At 38.0% G+C, this 19993-nt stretch overlaps 1 protein-coding gene across 1 annotated transcript; it reads left to right on the top strand.

Moving 5' to 3' along the window:
- The first annotated feature begins 283 nt into the window (after positions 1–283).
- Positions 284–2845, top strand: LOC103700877 (alpha-1,6-mannosyl-glycoprotein 2-beta-N-acetylglucosaminyltransferase). Its single transcript, XM_008782772.3, has one exon. The coding sequence runs from the start codon at positions 1000–1002 to the stop codon at positions 2308–2310; it is 1311 nt and encodes a 436-aa protein (XP_008780994.2). The 5' UTR covers positions 284–999; the 3' UTR covers positions 2311–2845.
- Positions 2846–19993: the final 17148 nt, after the last annotated feature.

Below are 19993 nucleotides of genomic sequence, written 5' to 3'. Positions count from 1 at the left end.
TATACACATATATATATATATATATGTATATATATATACACATATATATATATATATATATATATATATATATATATATATACATCGAGGAGAGAAAGTATTAATTGAGGGGTTAAAAGAATAGGTTAATGTGGAATTATAAGAAAGTATAAAATAATTTTAAGTGTTGTAAAAAATAAAAATATTTTTTATCTAGAAAAAAAAGGATTGATCGGTAACCTAACATAACAAAATATATACTATATTAAAGAGAGAGAGAGAGAGTGAGAGAGATGATACCACCTCGGAATGTGGATGGCGGTTAACCAACGTTAAGCGGTGACCGGATCACAGCTCCCATCGAGTGCAGCTTCTGCAGTTGCTTTTGCCTCTCTCTCTCTCTCTTCCCTGGATCCAAAGAGGGGTCTCCTCGCTTCGCTTAGACAGGATTTTTCCAATCCAAAAACGAGACCTTTCGGCACTGGTCCTCAAAATCCGAAGCCGGGCAGGGTTTGATTTCCAGGAAACCGCCTCTGTCGTGGATCTCACGGCTCGTTTCCACTTCTCACCTGCTTTGATTCGTTCTGAGGTTGGTTGGTTCGTGGTCTACTTGCCTCGTTGACCCCGATTCTTCTGTTGAAAATCGCGTATCAGGTGGGAAACATTGATTTTTAGGGAGTTTCTCTTGTTGGGAATGCCGTTTCCGCTCTCTTCTTACCGTTAGAAGAAGAAAGGTTCGATTTTGATTCATGGATTTGTGATTTCCACGCTCTGATCTTTGGTTCTTCTTGTAGATTTCGGCGGGGGAGGGCCTCAAGCTTTGTTTCTAAGGTGCTCTCCTCGCTGTTAGGCGGAAAAAATATTTGATTTTGATCCATATATGGGCTTGTGATTTCCTCGCGGGGAGTGCTTGTTTTTTTTATTTTATTTTATAGATTCTTCTTCTAACACCTGGAGAGGGCTCCCATGTTTGTTTTAAAGGTAATTTTTGGCTGATAAATAAGGATAAAATAAAATAGCATGGCTTTTTACAAGCGAACCCGGATGAAAGATGCCGGGTTCCGGCGAGTGCTTCCCCTGGTTCTGGTAGTTCTTTCAGCGGTTATAGTTCTTATATTTTTGCTCAGAAACAGAACAATTTATGATGCTACGTTTTCTTCTAATTATGAGGTGCGAGATATTCCTGCGTTAGACGGTGGTGTTGATCCAGTGGTAATGGATGGTAATTTTAAACCGAAGTTGCCAAAAAAGAATGAATTATCCATTTCTTTGGAGCAAAGGAATCGGCAACCACCTCGGAATACAGATCTCTTTCCAAATTTGGCAAAGGATCACATAAAGATTGTTCTGTATGTGCACAACCGGCCGCAGTATCTTCAAGTCGTAGTTGAGAGTCTGTCTAATGTGGAAGGTATTGGAGAGACATTGCTGATAGTCAGCCATGATGGGTACTTTGCGGAGATGGATAAGATTGTTCAGAGTATCAGATTCTGCCAGGTGAAGCAGATCTTTGCGCCGTATTCTCCGCACCTGTTCCCTGATAGCTTTCCTGGTGTTTCACCGGGAGATTGTCATGACAAAGATGACCCAGTGGAGAAGAAGTGTAAGGGTCATGCAGATCAGTATGGCAATCACCGCTCTCCAAAGATTGTGTCGCTGAAGCATCACTGGTGGTGGATGATGAATACCGTGTGGGATGGTTTGGAGGAAACAAAAGGATTATCTGGTCATATTTTGTTTATTGAAGAGGATCATTTTATATATCCAAATGCTTATCGAAATATTCAACTACTCGCAGTGCTGAAGCCACAGAAATGTGCGGAATGTTATGCTGCAAATTTAGCACCATCAGATGTAAACTCAAAGGGTGAGGGGTGGCAGAGTTTGATTGCTGAGAAAATGGGCAATATTGGTTATACATTTAACAAGACAGTTTGGAGGAAGATCCACGCAAAGGCCAAGGAGTTTTGCTCTTTTGATGATTATAACTGGGACATAACAATGTGGGCAACTGTTTACCCCTCGTTTGGAACTCCGGTTTACACTCTAAGGGGGCCAAGGAGAAGCGCTGCACATTTTGGAAAGTGTGGGTTGCATCAGGGGCAAGGGAAAAGCAATCCATGCATTGACAGTGGCAAGGTGGGTTTTGATATAGAAGCAATTGATAGAATTCCCAACATTAAACCAAATTGGACAGTGCACGTATTTGAGAAGCAAAGTGGCTATCAGGCAGGCTTCAAGGGTTGGGGTGGCTGGGGTGATGAGCGGGACCGGGATCTTTGTTTGAGTTTTGCATACATGTTCCACAACATGGAAGCATCTTCTGTTTGAAGGGGATGTGCTTATGCATTTATAACATTTTTCAGCTTGTCTGGTCATTCTCTTGTCTGTATGATGTATCTGACAGATACATGATTGATAAGATATACCATTTCTTAGTATTTAGCATTCCGCTTGTATTTATTAAGGAGGAGGTTTTATCTTAGTTTCTATTTGTTGTACTAGTGGAATATCGTTTTGTTCTTGCTAACTGGAGGTTTTCAGTCAAAGGCAGAGTATATCTCATTGATTAATTTAGATGTGGTTGAATCCTCTTTAGCATACTATTTATTTGAGTACTTTGTAAGATAACCAAGAAGACTAAAGAAGCGGCCAATTGGACAAACCTGATGTGCATGGCCTCTGTGATTTATATGCATTGGAGATCAATTTGCATCATCATATTGCCCACATATGGACCTGTTATGTTTTTTATTTTTATCCTTTGAGCTTAAGATGGTGAAGCATGAGTTGCCTTGTAACCAAATCATGATGTTTGTTCGGAATGTTAATAGATGAAAGACAATAAGAGTTTTTGGTGAGTCATCATTTGATGATATATTCTGCTACATGGTGATGCTTCATTCTGCTAATGAAATCCAAGAAGCCGTCTGAAATGTAGATTACTATTTAGAATTCAGAAGTTGCTTCAAGGGGAACAAACTTTGGACAAGTGTTGTATTGGTCTGTCTTTTGTTTCTTGTTTAGGAATAAATACTATTATCTTGCTAAGAATCATTTTATATGATTGTCATTTTTATATTGCAGATTCTTTTTCTAAGAATATACATGGTAATGAAATCTTGGAGGGGATGATTTTGATAATCCAACCAGTTAACGTGTGTATAATTGTTTGGTGTTCTTTTTCATTTTTCATACTTCACAAGCATGTATCATATCTTTGCTATAATATGTTTGCTAAAAGTAGTTTGGAGAAATACTCATAAATTATCAAGGAATGCATTGACAGAAGCGGAAAAATGCAGATTTATTGATCACGTAAGTTGCAATTGCCACAAATATAGCCGTGAATTCTTATCGACACTTTTGGCTTTAACTTTATTAATTGTTTATAAAAATTCAAATTTTTAATGCTCCCAACAACCCTCTCCCGATACAGGCAACATATACACCAAAAAAAATCTAGATGAAATTAAAACCGTGTAACTTTTTCCTGTATTAGTGTAATTTGATACAGTTATTTGACAATTGTACATAAAAATTTTGTTTGTTATATATATATTTTTACCTAAAACCTTCTGTCTCCCTATTTTTTGGCTAATAATGGTGCTTGTCCTATTATTCTCATGTGATTACATAAATGGCCTTTGCTTGTTTTCCATATATTGGGAGATGTGATAGGGTTCTATACTCTAATGTTATTTTAGATACCTTGGCTTTCTTGAACTGCAGGTGCTCTTTAAAATGTGGTTGTCGAGTACTATGCACTGTTCTTGTATCTGTTGCTTTTAAATATATTACATATCTGATCTGCATAGCCAGGCACTTGAATGCGTTTTGTAGTTCCAGTACTTTTGAAATCTGTATCCTTATTTTTGAGAACAGGTTTTTGCAGTTTCCATGAATAAATATTCTAGAGGCTTTTACTTTGGAAATGCAGAAGTGTTTTCAGAATTGATTTTGTGGAGGATTTGCCTGGTCGATGGTCTAAGGAGGACCATTGAAGATGTAGGCTTTTGGAGTCAAGTTACTATGATCAAATTCTATTGATGTGCTGGAAGATAAGAACAGCGATAAGAACAGCTGATATATTGATAATCTTTCATTTAAAATGGAATTGTGAAGGTTGAAGAGTATATAATGTTGTCGCTAGCTTTATGTTTGTTAAGGCAAAAGAATCATTCTTTGGGAGGACATCAACATGACCAAGACTTTCATTGCTTTCCTTTTTCTTATTGGATGATACTAATGTTTCTGTGTTGCCTTCTGGAATTAGGACTTTGCAGCATCCGGATATTGAACAATGGTTTATGGCTACTGAAGTAGAAGAGCTAATAAACAACTAAAGGATATTTGGAATGTTTGATTGGGCTACAAATGAACTAAGCTCTTCATAAATTGCTCAAGCATGGCTCCGGCTTGTTCAACTAGTTGAATTCAAGCTGCAGTTAGGGCTGAATTTATAAATGAGCAGAGCTGGAGTTCTTTCCAGCTTAACAAGTTATTTCTGAGCACAGGAAAGCTATGAAAACCAGCTCATTCAAATTGTCACAAGCCAAGTCAAGCTGAGCCTGAACGAACTCCTGGTATGGCCAAGCTGAGCTACAGCATCCCAATACCCTGCTTGGCTCAGCTTGTTTGCAGTTCTATGTTGGAGTTATACGTGCATATTCTTAGATCCATATTGATATATGGTATATGATGTGGCATGTTGTGGAGTACAGTATTGGGTGTCTTTAAGTTGTTGCATAAAGTTTGGTTTTCTTATTCCATGTCACCAATGCAGGGTTGCTTGTTCCTTCCATTAGTTACTCCAAAGAAATTAACTTAACCTGATGCTTTATCTATCAAAATGAGGTAAAAATTGGAATTAAGGAAAATTCATTAAACTTTTTGATGTTAAGAAATCATGATACTAGTGTTTGATCTTAGAAGTAGATAGAGGAACACAGGCTAATGAAAAAATAGCATATAGGAACAACTAATACCTGAGAAAAAAAGGGTTCTGAAGCGGGAAAAATGTTTGAATTTTGTGAACCTCAGAAGCGGGAAAAATGTTTGAATTTTGTGAACCTCAAATTGGTAGGGAAGCTTTTCATAAATTTAGTTTGTTTGATGTATCTTCATAAAATGTTATGAATACAGTTAAATCAAAGATCATAAGTCAGCATCCATGTATTACTTTAGAAGTCTGTTTTGCTTCATTTTACTGCTTGGAAAGGATTATCTCGAATACATTGTGTTTATGAAAAAAAGTTAACATTTTTTACATGGAAAAAATTATTCATTTGTTTTAAACTGTTTTATTTCCTCATGCACCTATCATTTTGCCTTTTTATTTTTATATGAAATTACTAACTGATGACAATTCATCAGACACTAATCATTAATAGAAGAAAATTTATTTTTATAGGTGTAAAATTTCGGATACCAGCATTTCTTTTCTTTTCTTTTCTTTTTTATTTTTGATTAATATGCTGGGGACGCCACCAGGGTTTGAACCCTGGACCTTTGCCAAGTGGAGAGGGGTGTCAACCAGCATTTCTTGAATATCTTGACTGCTGAATCTGTGTCAATGTCTCTGTTGGAGCTTGTCTTGATTATATGTATTTCTTCTAGTCATCAGGTTTAGCTCTGGATGTCGTTTGATAAAATAAACTACCGTATAACCTTCAGACCAGATAACAGAGGACGATATGATATCTGTGGTAATTAACTTATCCACAGGTCTTGTTTATTCATTCCAGAAGATAATTGTCTGTTAGTATGAGATATAAGATACTGATGTGATCATTCTGTATTCTAAAATTTATCAATATAACTTTAGATGGTGCAAGAATATTTCTTGTTTGCTGTATGACTGCTATATTTTTGTAAAAGTAATATTAACAATGCTGCACAAGAGATTTATTATGTTTAAAGAGATATGGACTGTGTTGTGATAAATTGATCACATGTTTGAGATGAAAACTGGAAGAGGGAGAGAGAGATCCTATCATTAATGAAGGAAAGGGGCAATCCTATGTAAAAATCTGACAATATAAGTGAGGCCAATGGCTGTAGTGACACTGAATCAATTATTAGTATTTCATATCCCTTCTTCATACCAATTTCAAGTGTTTGATCTTTAGATCTTCAATGTATCAAATCCCTTTTATAAAAAAAATTAGAGACAATTGAACATATCAAAGTTCTTAAAAAATTATTAGAGTCGATTAAATGTTCAAAGCTCCAAAAAAATCGATTGAATATGTCAGAGCTTTTTATAAGATATTTTAGGAGAGATTAAAAGATTTACAGATTATGTATCAAAGCACATGAACTTATGTATCAAATCTCTATAAAGTTTGAGATCCTAGCCATATAATTTGCATTGTATGAAATATGAAAGACATGAATAGATACCATAGAGCACAAAATGCATCGGAGTTGCTTATTTGTAGAAAGAGCTATACATAAATAGAATACTTCAGAGCTAAAAGCAGGTTGGATCAAAGCTATTTGTATGTCTTAGAGTTAGTTAATGTTCAATACTGTTCAATATCTGTAAGAGTTATAATTCAGTAAATTGAGATTAGAGCAATTGAATTTGTGCAAGTTATGGTGTAGTAGAGCCAGAGCAATTGAATTTGTGTAAATTATATTGTATCAGAGCCATTTTTCAATATAATTTGATACAAGATAATATTAACAGGGCCATTTATATCAGAGTCATTTTATGTTGCATTATATGAGAGCTATTACATCAAATTGAATTGTTTGTTATGCGCTTTACATTGTATCAGAGCAAATTGTTTACCATGTATCTTATATTGTATCAGAATATGTTATGTTTTATATTGAAGCCGAGCATGTTAGAGCATTCAAGCATACCTTTTTATTGCATCAGAGCCATCATGTGTTAGAATTGTATCAGAGCATATTATTTCAATTGTAACAGAGCATATTATTTAATTGTATTAGAGAATGTATCAAGACTGTTAATGATACATGTATCAGAGAGACATGAATTATCAGAGTTTTGCAACAGAGCTATATTATTTTGTATTGATGCAACTTATGTACAATTTATGTATTAATGCAATCGATTATTTTATATTGATGCAACTTATATACAACTTATGTTATGCAATTTATCTGCATATACTTAACCTCTTTTCTCCCCCTTTTTATCGCCATCAAATGAATGAGAGCAATAGATGATTAGATGAGTTTAATGGAGTGTTTAACTCCTTACTGTTTAATTAGTTTGTCTATAGTAGCGGCCACCGTGGATGCTTTAGCTAAGAGTGTATCATTCAGCTGCCTTGTCTGATCCCTCAGCTTCTTGAGCCCAGTCTCCACTTGATCCTATAGCTTTTGGGCCTCTCCAGCAAGGTTGATTGTGTTAACATTCACCGATTTCTTGAGCTCCTTCATGTCATTCTCAATGGTTGTCATTCTTTAGTGCACAGATGATACTAGGGCTCTCACTGAACCAATGTCGAATCTCAAGTCTGCTAGCAGCTGTGCCAAGGTAGAGGAATGGAGCACTAGAGCCTGCTCCCCCTTCTGCCTGAGGAGCTGATGTGTTTTGCTGCTCCTCTCTCCTTGAGGTTTCTTCCTGAGGATGGCTTGGTTCCTTTGGCATTGTTACCACCACCCATCTCACCACCTGTTCCACCGCCAACTTAATTTGGTTTTTATTCAATCTCATAGTGGTGGGGGCTCTCTTAGTGTTGAAACTTGCCTGTTGGTGTGGTTCTTCTCTTATTTTAAATTCTCTTCTTAAAAACTTCCACTCATTAAATCTTTGAATACTTTTAGATAGGACAGAAGACATCTTGGATCCTTTTCTGACTATTAGAGGGCTCTCCCATCTTATTAATGCCTGAAAGTTCACTTCTGAACATACTGAAAAACTAGCTGTTCTAAGCTGTCGGCTGCAGAAAAGTTGGCTCCTAGCTGCTTGGAGTAGCCTTATGGACATTTGGAGTTTGACTCCTTTGACTGGAGTCAGCTGTTGAACTATCGCAAAAAACCACTTTTCTGTTTCCACCCTGTGGCTATTCTGGAGTCGGCTTCTCCAAGATTGGGTCGACTCCTGGTCATGTATTAGTCAACTTCTGCATGTCGAAGTCAGCTCCTGAGATACTCGGGTCGACTCCTAACCATCCTTCGGAAATCAGCCTTTCTATTTCATCCTGCATTCTTCCTAGAGTCAACTCCACGAAGGCTGGAGCTAGCTCCAATTGTATGGAATCTTCCAATATGCTTTGACAACATTGAAATAATCACTCCAAGGGTTCTTCATCTAATCAAATAGTAAGAACTTGCAATAGATATTTATTTTTTTTCAAAACACAAAACCATTAGCACTATACTCAAATGTTTTGTATTATAAAAATCAGGTACTATTATACATGTTAGGAACCATGCTTGGTCAACACATGATGTAAATAGTTATCTTCTTTTTTCACATTTGCATTCCATTTTTCTATGATCCTAAACATATGGAATCTTCCTTATAATCTGTATTACATTAGAGTTTGGTTCGCCAAAGTGGTACTAGGAGTCTAAGACTCGTACTAATCGGTGACTGGCATGGTATGGTACATGTCTGCACAGTGCTGTTCCAGAGTGCATTGTTTTTTTTTTTTGAATTTTTTAATCTGAAGTCAGCAAATCGTTTGCAAATTTGTAGACTTCTAGCTGAAGTTGGCAAACTATTTGCCAACTTCAATTCAAAATCGTCAAAAAATAAAATAGGACCGTTGTTTAATTTTGAAACAGGGGATCCCTGTTTAATTTTGAAACAAGGATCTTTGTTTTGATTAGGGCTTTCGAGCCCTCTCTCCCCCTCTCTCCCTGCCTCCTTCTCTCTCTTTTTCTGTCTCTTCTTCTCGCTTTCCCTCCGCTTCAAACTGAGGTAATGAACCATACTGGTAACTGACCAATCAAATTTGGTATGCTCTGAACCGGCCAGTTCGGTATGGTCCGATCAGCCAGTTCGGCATGGTTCAGCGAACCATGCATTAGACCAATGAATCTAAACTGCCAAAATCTTTTATCTAACTTAAAAATGGTACCAGAGAAAACCACAATTTGAGACCTTTCATTTTCTCCTATTCTAGATGGTCAAGTCATTGTCTCTATTTCTTCATCACCATATACTCATTTTGTCAGTCGTTGTTCCTTACGGTGATCTCAAGGAATGCTTCAAACAAGGTGGATGATTGCAACAGTCCACTTTACTTGTATTGTAGTGACAATGCTGGCATTATGCTTGTCTCTAGCCATTAACCAGAGAGAATCATTCCACTTGAAGCAGAGCCATGGCACTCAAAGCCAAATCCATTGTGAAGCCAGTGAATCCAAATGATCCAAATCTCCACCAATGGATTGACTGCACCAATATAGTGAACTCTTAAATTCTCAACTACTTGTTTGAAGAGTTGGCCTCTAGCATCATTTATGTGAATACTGTTCACAAGGTATTGAATGATCTTAAAGAACATTTCTCCCAAACTAATGCAGAGATTTGGATCCTGGCATCTTTCAAATACAGAGATATTATTCACTTCATCAACAGCAAATGTCTGTGACTGTTTATTTCACCCACTTAAAGGGTCTTCGGATGAACTGTCTGCTCTGTCCACTTCTATCTTGTTTTTGTGGTGCATTTAAAGAGCTGACCGAGTGTCAGCAGCGTGAGAGGCAGTTCTTGATGGGATTGAATGAATCCTATGCTTTTATCGGTGCACAAATAGTACTCATGGATCCTTTATCTTCTGTCAATTAAGGTATTTTCTCTTGCGTTTCAAGAAGAGAGGCAGTGTGATATTTCTTTTGCTAACTCTTATGTTTTTCAGTCTTCAGCTATGGGCAGCCAAAGGCAACACTAATCAATGCTCAAGCCGTGATACTCATGATTATTGGAATTCTTCTAAGAAAAATGGTGAAGGAGGTAAACATGAATGACCAACCTATGATCATTGTGGATAGCTTGGTCATACAATTGACAAATGTTATGTTCTTCGTGGTTATCCTCCCGATCACTGCTGATTCAAGGAAAAGGCACAAAACTCTGCTAACCATGTAGTGTCTCCAGCAACTTAAAAGGCAAATCCAGATTTGTATTCTAATGCTTTCCTTTTACTGCAGAACAGTGCCGCTAACTATTGGCTTTAATCAATAAGCCACAAGCTGGTGAATCAAGCAAGTAGCAACCATCCGGCCGCTACTTTGTCAGGTATATCTCTAGGCCTATCTTTTCTCCATGTACCATGGATCATTGATAGTTGTTCTCTTGATCATATGGTCGGCTCTGCAAATTTTCTCACCTCTGTCACTCTTGTTGGTACCTCCATAATTAGACTTCCTAATGGAAGTCATGCTTCTGTTACACCTCCCCAAGCTCTCCAAATCCTTCCGACTTTGGTCGCCAAAACCTTAGGCCTCCTCCAATCTAGTGGATGGCCCCCCCTAGCAATACTAACAAAAGATTGGTTACCTGATTATGATAATCAAAGCAATGAGGGATCTCGCATATTCTTGCTGTATAAACAAACAAAAGTCAGATCTAACAAATAAAATCAATGCTGGACCTCATTTTCTTTATCTGCTTGGATTGGTGTGTGATTACTCAAGTGAAAAGGAAACCTTCTCCTTTGTCATGTAATTTAAAATTGTATTATATATGGAAACTAAGATTCTTATCAAGTGAGGATTTTAAATGTCCATTTAGTTAAGTGAAATCCAATGAGATCTGAAGCCTTGGATTGCACCCATTTTTTAGGAGAAATCCAATGAGATCTTAAACCTCATCTGCTTGTGGAGCGCTCCGTTTGGTGTTTTTTACCTAGGAGCCCCTACCCCTGAGTTTTCTCAAAGTCAACTTCGATAGATGTGTCCTGCAAGGTGGCGAGAGGGGAGGCGCGGGCTTTGTTATTAGACGTCCGAATTCTAGGGTGATTGCGGTTAGGGGCTGCCACCTGTTTGACACCTCAGTGCTTGGGGCAGAGTTGAGAGCAGCATGGTCTGGTTTGTACTATGTACGGCATGCCTTGCAGGGAAGAGAGATCCTTTTGGAGAGTGACTCTGCGGCGGTTATTGGGTGGATCCTGCAGGCTTTCCGGGGGGGGGGACGATTACCTCCCGCTGCTGAGAGATATTAGGGCTATGGGCCGTGATGGATTGGTGATCCAGACGAAGCATGAGGCCAATGGGGCTGCGGATTGAGTAGTTTCATTTGTTGCCAACCATTAAGGGGACCATCTATGGGTGGGGGAGGCGGAGTTGCCTAGTGCGCTCCGGAATGTTTTGCTTTTTAATTTTCTTGATTGTATCCATACACAATATGTATGATACTTACGTTTTAGCAAAAAAAAATAAAATAAATATATTTCTATTGCATCCCATTTCTATTGCATCCCGTTTCTTTCCTCTTTGGTACAAGCAAGTGATTTACTTTTCTATTTTTTTAACTTAATAAAGATCAGATCAACATTTATGCCATTTGTTTTGCTTTTCTTCAATAATGCCATGGAGTGAAACATGATATGGTGACTTGTTGAATTTATATTTGTTAATGGTAAATAAATTTTCAAAAAACATATTATTTTGTTCAAAAAAAATATTTCTTTTTTCTTTTGACTTTTATGAACATATGAATAAGATAACTTAAATATTTAAAATTTATTTATAATGATAAATTGTATTAATAATTACTTAAAAGAATTTTGGGGTACCATACTACCATTGCTCTATATACATGGCGGCATTAATTGTTGTGATGATGTTATTTCATTGTTCCCCCTATTTTGAATTTGGCCACCCCTAAATGTATATAATCTTGGCTCTGTCCTTGCTCATTGATTTTTTCATCTGATTCGTGCCTTATCCAGGACCTTTATTCTAAGATGATGATTGGTGTGGGTAGATGCCACTTCTTTGGTCCTATCACCCTTGCATGGAAGGTTTGTTCCATTTTTGCCACTAAGCTTTTGCGTCAACATCTAGGCCATTCATCCAATAAAAGTTTGAAATTTCTTGCACAAGTTATGCCTAATATTTTTATCTCCAAAATTCCATCATTTTCAAGTTTGCCCACTTGCTAAACAATCTCGCCTACCATTTTCAATAACTTCCATTTCTACATCTACATTTGTTGAGTTAATTAACTGTGGTATATATAGAGGGTACAAAACTGCTTCACTCACTGGCCCATGCTAGTTTCTTGCTATTGTTGATGATTTTATTTGCATAACCTGGGTTTAGGCACCCAAGGCTGAATGATTTCTTCAGTCATTTATTAAATTAATTTCAACTCAGGTTGATCATTCGGTAAAAAATGTTGGAACTAATAATGGAGTAGAGTTCAATACGACCCTTTTTTTCATGATCATGAGGTCAGACACAAACGAAGTTGTGTTGCCCCTCCATAACAAAACAGCATCCCGGTGCGCAAACTATTGCTGCTTGAGCCATACATTATTATTGTCAAGCAAAACTTCCTATCAAATACTGGGGAAAATGCATTTTAATTGCAGATTATATGATTAATTGCACTATTATTCTTTCGGCAAAACCCTTTATGAGAGGTGGTGTAAAACCAAACAATCCAGTTCTGTTATGTTTAGGGATGGCAATTCACTCCGCTCCATCAGGTATTCGACCCGATCAGATCCTAATAGAATAGGTTTTATTTTCAACCCAATCCAAATAAATGTAACTCTTTAGAAATCTCCTTCCCATTCTTTATCTTAGTTATTCTACTAGTAAGAAAGATTGAACATATGAAAGGCTATACGCTATAATGCTTAGTTATTTATTTTTTTGGTTGATTTTTTTTTTTAAATTTAAGTAACATTTGACTTCTTAGAGAACAATATTTTTATTTATTATGTTTCTATTATTTTTTGAAAATTTGGTTTGTTATATTTTATATCTTCGATATTTCGTTTAATGTTCTATAAACTAGTAAAATTTATTTTTTTTTTATTTTTTTTATTTGTATGCAAAAAATTAATTTTTATAGATTTATCAAATCCGATCCATCAAGCATGCTCTATCTAACCTTTTCCTTCTACCGGCTTTCCCAACCACCGCCCTCACTTGGAGACAAAAGATCAGATTCGATTCACAAAGATCGGAATCAAGAAAGGGAAGGCATCAGGGAGGGAAAGCCGGGGCCCCCTATACTTCGAGTAAAGCTGAAACCGCATACCCAACTTGTTGCTTCCCCAGTTATGTTTCTGTTGATGCCTTTACATTTACTAAATTTGACCCATAAGCAAAGCAATGTATTTTTCTTGGTCATCCAGATGGGCAGAAGGGGTATGAGGTGTATGATTTGGAAAGCCCCTCTTATGTCCATTTCTTGTATGCTATTTTCCATGAAGATATCTTTCTTTTCCATGATATGTCTTTTAATTCCATTCCATCAATGGTTCTACCTGTACTTATTGAAGAAGATACTGAGTGATCAGCCAATAATAGTACGACCAATGAACTGCTCTCGCTCTCCACTCCTCTCTTGCCATTAGTGTGAGGCCCAATAGTCCCACATCGGAAAGACTCGTTCCAGAGCCTGGGCATATGAGGCGGGTGACTCCAAATCCTGCAGACGCGTTTTGGGTGGAAAACAAAACCGGGGAGGGGTGAAGGACGCTTGCGTGAAGCCCCAGAACCGGACAATATCTGGCAGGGGAGCCCCGTGTTCCCCCCTCATGTGGCCCCCACGTGGGCACTGGGTGCCTCACGTGCCTCGCAGAGGCGGGGGCGTGACATTTGGTATCAGAGCCGAGGACGGCTCTTGTCCGATGGTGGGAAGGGTGTGAGGCCCAATAGTCCCACATCGGAAAGACTCGTTCCAGAGCCTGGGCATATGAGGCGGGTGACTCCAAATCCTGCAGACGCGTTTTGGGTGGAAAACAAAACCAGGGAGGGGTGAAGGACGCTTGCGTGAAGCCCCAGAACCGGACAATATCTGGCAGGGGAGCCCCGTGTTCCCCCCTCATGTGGCCCCCACGTGGGCACTGGGTGCCTCACGTGCCTCGCAGAGGCGGGGGCGTGACAATTAGTCATGCCAATAGCTTCATTGCATCCACCTCCACTCCAGCTTCTACTCTTCCCTCCAATTCTTCTTCCCATCTGAGGATCATCACTGTGGATAGGTCATGCAACCTCTCCCCGATCCATGACATTCCTCGACGATAAGCTTAGAGATTAGCATTCCATATCCCTTATCTATTTTTTTCATCAAATCGTTATCTTTCTCATGTTCGTGGAGCTTTTTTTTTTTTTTTTTTGCAGCCATCATCCATCGCATACCTAAATCCATCAAAGAAGCTATCAAAGATCCAAAATGGTATGAAGTTAAGGGCACTGAGGTTTGTGCTCTTAAGTATAATATTACTTGGACCTTGACATGCCACCTAACAAACAACTTATTGGTTGAATTGGATATACAGGATAAAATATAATCCAGATGCATGGTTTCTTTGAGAGATACAAAGCATACCTAGTGGGTTAAGGCTCTAGCCAAAAAGAGGGCTTAGATTATCTGGAGACATTTGCTCTACTTGCAAAGTTAATCATTCTTCATGTTCTCTTAGCTTTTGCAACAATCCAACTGTGGCATCTACAAGTAGGTATCAACAATGCTTCTCACACGGTGGTTTGGAGGAGGTTTATACGAAAATTCCTCCAGGTTTTGATGGTAACGAAGAGACTTCATATGCAGGCTTAATAAAGGCTTAAACAAGCCTCTTTGGCAAATTTTCAGCTACCTTATCTGATGCTGGTTTTATTCAAGTCAAGGTTGATTACTTCCGCTTCACCAAGCCCTTGGTAATTCTTTTACAGCTGCGCTCGTCTACGTTCACTGCCAGAAAACAAGCGTACAGTGACGGAAAACTAGTGACGGCCCGTTCTCAGTCACTATTTGTGACAGATTAGTGACAAACAGGAATTTGGTCACCGTGGTGTGATCTTAGTGACAGATTAGTGACAGATCGGTCACAGACCGGTCACAGAATATGCGGGTAGGGTGGGCGCCAAAACTTAGTGACCACCGTAGTGACGGGGTATCTGTCACAAAATTGGTAGCTGAAATTGCAACCAGACAGTGACAAATTCAGCCGTTACAAAAATCGTAACTCAAGTGTTTATAAACTTTTAAAAGATTATTTTTGGCAGTGACGGATTATTGACAGAAATTTCTGTCACCAAATTTAATTTTTAATTCCAAAAATATTAAAAATATTATTTTTGAGTAATTATAAATTAAAAAAAAGATAAAAAAAAGGAAAATCCAAAATGAAACTAAGTGTGCCCGCCGCCCCGCCCAAATCCCCTCTTTGATAGCCGAAATCCCAATCGCTCTACAGAAAATCCAAATCCCTTCTTCTCATTCCTAATCAACGTTGATGATGCTATTATCGCAGGGAATGATCTTTATTCTATCACGATAGTGAAGAACTTCCTATGTAGTCAATTCAGACTGAACGACATTGATCTAAAAGAATTCTTGGGCCTTGAGTTGGCTCAATTGAAGAGTGGTATTTACTTGTCGACGATCAAATACGCCCTCGAACTCTAAGAAGACACCGGCTTTCATTCCCCATAGCCTGTTGAATTTCCTATGGAGCAGTAACTTAGGCTCACAAGGATAGATGGTGAACCCCCGTTGGAGCAATCAAGTTATCAGTGTTCTATTGATCGCATGATTTATCTCACTATCATGAACTTGGATGTTGTGATAAACAGCTTAAATTGGGCTCATATTGGACTGAAATTGGTAGGCTCAACAAAGGGAGAGGGGGATCAGAATAGAGGAACTGCATTCCCTTGCCCAAGCTGCCGTGGACGGTAAGCCTGTGCAAACGGCTGCTAACCGTAGGGCCGCTACAACTGATGAATGCCTCGGCCGAGCTAATCTAAAACTCTTTTAAATTTTCCTCGTCCTCTGAGATTAATCCACTGCTGAGCCTTCTCTTCCATCTTCCTCATCTCTGGAGACTATCGTGTCACTGTAGGCGAGCTCCATCACCCCCAATAAAAATCCTCTTTTTTCCCTCTAAAACTCGACTGCCTTGGTTTTTTCCTATTTCTAGCATTGCTACCACAAGCCGCCAAATTTGCCAGTCTCTTTTTTTTTTTTTTTTTGAAAAAAAGGGGTAGGGGGGAAAAAGGGACAAGCCTACCCCCGCGTAGCAGTCCCCACTGGGCCTCCGCCCCGCCAGAAGAATGTTAGATGCGGGCAGAAATGGCCGTGTGTTGGCCACTCCGACCGGTTTTACTTATGCCTTCCCCACCCATGGGCCCGGCTCAGCTACCCCTCTGGGATCTGGCTCGAGTTCCAAGTGTAAGTACGTCACACCTGGCACCACCCCGACTACTAGCGGTCCAAGAGCGGTCCTATACCTCATGTCCAAGCAGTGGCCGAAGCCACATTTTAATCGTCGTCGCAACCACTCGAATTTGAGACCATTAGGTTAGAATCCCCGCCCCGTACCACTAGGCTACCACCTTTGCCGTCTCTGGCCAAGGTTCGCTACCTTCTCCACTCATCGGTAAAGCTTCCCTCACCATTTTCCATTCTTTCTTAAATCGAGCCCCCATTCCTTGACTTTCACTAGGCCCAAGATCCTATTCTTGGGCCGCCGCTCTCACAGGCTCCACCACTGTTGCTGTCAGACCCTCGACCATGCTCGCCATGCCACCGTCTGACCATCGCCCTCTCTCCCTTTTCTTCCCTTTGTTCCTCTCCCCTATTTTGTCTTCTTCTTCTTCCTCTTCTAATTTATCTCCTTTTCTTCCTATTTTTCTTTATTTATTAATTCTATGAAATCCTTCTTTTCTCTTTCTACTTAACTTGTAGATTGAAGATAGTAATCAAACCTAGGCCTTGATTGAACCCATACCGAGCTTATTTTTCAATTTTCCAATTTTAACCCAACATGAGACCTTGATTCTTCTTCAATTAGCCCTGTTTGCAAATCGCTATTGTCCTCGACTGTCATCAGACCATCGCGGCCAACTCATCGCAGGCTGGGCCACCGTTGGACCATCATCCTCTTTCCCTCCTCAACAAGCCTTTTTGATGGAATGAATCCTGAAATAAATAAAAAAAATGAGAGGAGGGCACTTATCTTCTGGCCGGATCCAGAATCCATCAAGATTTAGACCTCCACTTGTAATCTTGGAATAAATTCTACTGAAATTTCTGAAAATGATGTCCGGGAGAGTGAATGTAATTGCTGACTTTGGCATTAAAATACTATAAAACTTTGTATTTTGTTACGTTTGCGCCCTTCTTACTGTTGTATTCATTCTTTTAATTTTATAGCGGCACATACTCATCTCAATGCCTTTTACGAACACTTTAAAAGCTGTTTTTTTCCGCTACACATAATTATAAAATTTTTAAAACTCAATTCACCTTCCCTTTTTGGGTTAAATTGCTGGGCAACACTATGCAAAAGTCATTCCAGGCCTAAAAATTAAAAAAGTAAAAGTAATTTTGATAATAAAAGGCTAAGAAAGGTAAGAGAATAACTAATAGTTTATTGCGACGCTAACAAAAGGGCTGTAGAACCTAAAAGACTCCGTCAGCTGGTCTCGCTGTAGCTCCCAAAGTTCATTAGGACTTGCGCAAAATCTGCCATAAAAAAAAGGTTTTAAAGAGTAAACACGCTTAACGTGCACTCAAGAAAAACCAAACTAGTTTCTGCACCCAATCTAGTTTATTTTCTCTGTAAAGAAGATGGTAGAGAAATTTGAGGTGGGTGGGAGTGGATGTAGGGAGAGAACGAGAAGTTAGAAGAGACGGATGTTGGAGAAGAGGTTTTGAGAGAGAAATTTTTTTAGAATTCAACAAAAAAGATGGACTTTTGTGGTGGAGCAGAGAAAGGTGCTCCCTCTTGAGTGAAAAAATGGTGAAGTCCAGTTGTGCGGCACAAAATGAAACCGCATTGGAGATGTGATCGGGGAGAAGGTAATTTGAGATGTGAGGGTGGGGACAAGGCTCTTGGGAGCAGACCGTAGAGACTTCTAAAGCTTTGGATGGTATTTTGAGGATGGTTTTTTTTTATGAATATTTTTTAAAAAATTTAAATTTATACAAATATTTTTTTTAAATTTATATTTATTTCTATATTTTTATAATATACTATTTTTGCACAAATGCCTTCTAACACCGTTAAAAAAATTATATTTATTTTAATTAAAAATAAATAAAATTTTAAATTTATTTTTTTGTCCTCTAACGCGATCGCCTTGTAAATATTTTTTTTTACATGTTTACCTCTTAAAATATTTTAGTTATCTTAATTTGAAACCGTTAATTTTTTAACGATGTAAGATTGCATGGGTACATATGCAAAAACTAGAATAGAAAATGGTAGAATAGCAAAATAATTATTTTACGAGGGTATATATGCAAATATCAAATTTGAGAGAGTATTCATGCAAAATTTGATATTTAGGAGGATATTCATGCAAAAAATTTCTTAAAGATATTTACAAGTTTTTTTTTTTATATAAAATATGCTGATTGAAACTAACAACATGAGATGATTTGGATCTTTCTTTACAAAATATAGTGACTATTATGATGTAAAATATAAAGGATACGCATTGACTTGTAATTTCAAAAAACAATAGTGAATGTTCTTCCAAAAAAAGGTAAAAAAACGTTTTACAAAAATCTCTCATTTTGGAAAGAACACAAGGTAATGGTAACCCTCATATATTTCAATTGTGATGTTTCTTTCCAAATGGAGCTTGAGGCAAACTTCAGCATTTGCAGTGCCTGATTTGCCTTTGGAGTGGCCTCAGCACTACTTGCCACCGCAACGTCCGGGTTGCTGATGTGGACTTGCGCGGCCCGTGGGCCAGATTTTTGAGGCCGAAATCTCGCCACGTAAAAGACGTCACGTGCCGGTCTTTGGATTAAACACTTCCCGGATGGGCGCCGACGCCCGCCGCTTTCTCAGCGGTGCTCCCACGGGGCCCAAAACATTGGATGCCAAATCAAACCTCTCCTTCTTGTCTCCCAAAAAAATGATTTTTGGTACTGCAACAAAAAATAATTTTTTTTATTATTTTTATTTTTGATACACCGGTTATTCATCCTACTTTAGTATAGATGTAGCCAACCGAATCAAAAGTAAAAACCTGACACAATGGTGTTGGAAGTCCAAAGGCCTCTCCAGAATGCTGCGCCACATAGATAGCCATCTAATCGATAACTCGATTTGCCTCTCGGTAGGCATGCACAACCTGAAAGAAACTACAACCTCCTAATAGCTGCTAGGTGTCATGAAGTAAAGGGCACCAATTAATGAAAAATGTTTTTGATTTAATAAAAGATTTTATTTTTCCTTTGATTTTCACATCTTCTCACAAATAATCAAATTAATATAACATTATCAAATTATTTATATGATAATTATCTTTTATGTTATTTAAAACTTATTCGAGAAAACTCATGGACCGGGAGTACAAGATTTATTTCGGCAACATTATCTTGTAGTGACCGAGGAAAGTATTGCTGTTGATGAAATACTTTGAGATGATTCATAAAATTTTTGTCAGAAATAGCTCTTGAGATTTTCTCATTAGATAATCGAGTTGATAAATTTTATTTTATTATTTATAATTTTTATTATGTTAATTATTCAAAATTTATTTAAGATAATGTTGATCCTATTTTTGGTGTTTAGTGCTTGTAACTGTATGTGGATGGTCGTATGAATGATCTAGTGGTCCAGTATGTCACTGATTATTATTCATCCTGTATATCAATATCAATGTGAAAAAATAACAACTATAACATATCTATAATATAATCTCTTACTTTTACAAATATTTTTTTGTTACAATTTTAAAAATTATATAATATGTTTATATTATCACATTCTTTTTTTTTTTCTTGGTAGGTTTTGTGAAAAACACTTGGGGTTTTAGAAACTTAGGGGGAAAAATTAAAAAATAAAAAACCTACCACTTTCGTACGGAGTTTTCCTCC

This window comes from Phoenix dactylifera, chromosome 16 (assembly GCF_009389715.1).
Source record: "Phoenix dactylifera cultivar Barhee BC4 chromosome 16, palm_55x_up_171113_PBpolish2nd_filt_p, whole genome shotgun sequence".
NCBI classification, from domain to species: domain Eukaryota; kingdom Viridiplantae; phylum Streptophyta; class Magnoliopsida; order Arecales; family Arecaceae; genus Phoenix; species Phoenix dactylifera.
This window is presented reverse-complemented; position numbering and strand designations above follow the sequence as displayed.

What these genes read in the sequence shown, in the direction of transcription:
- LOC103700877 (XM_008782772.3), top strand. Translation starts at nt 1,000, where the DNA reads ATGGCTTTTTACAAGCGAACCCGGATGAAAGATGCCGGGTTCCGGCGA.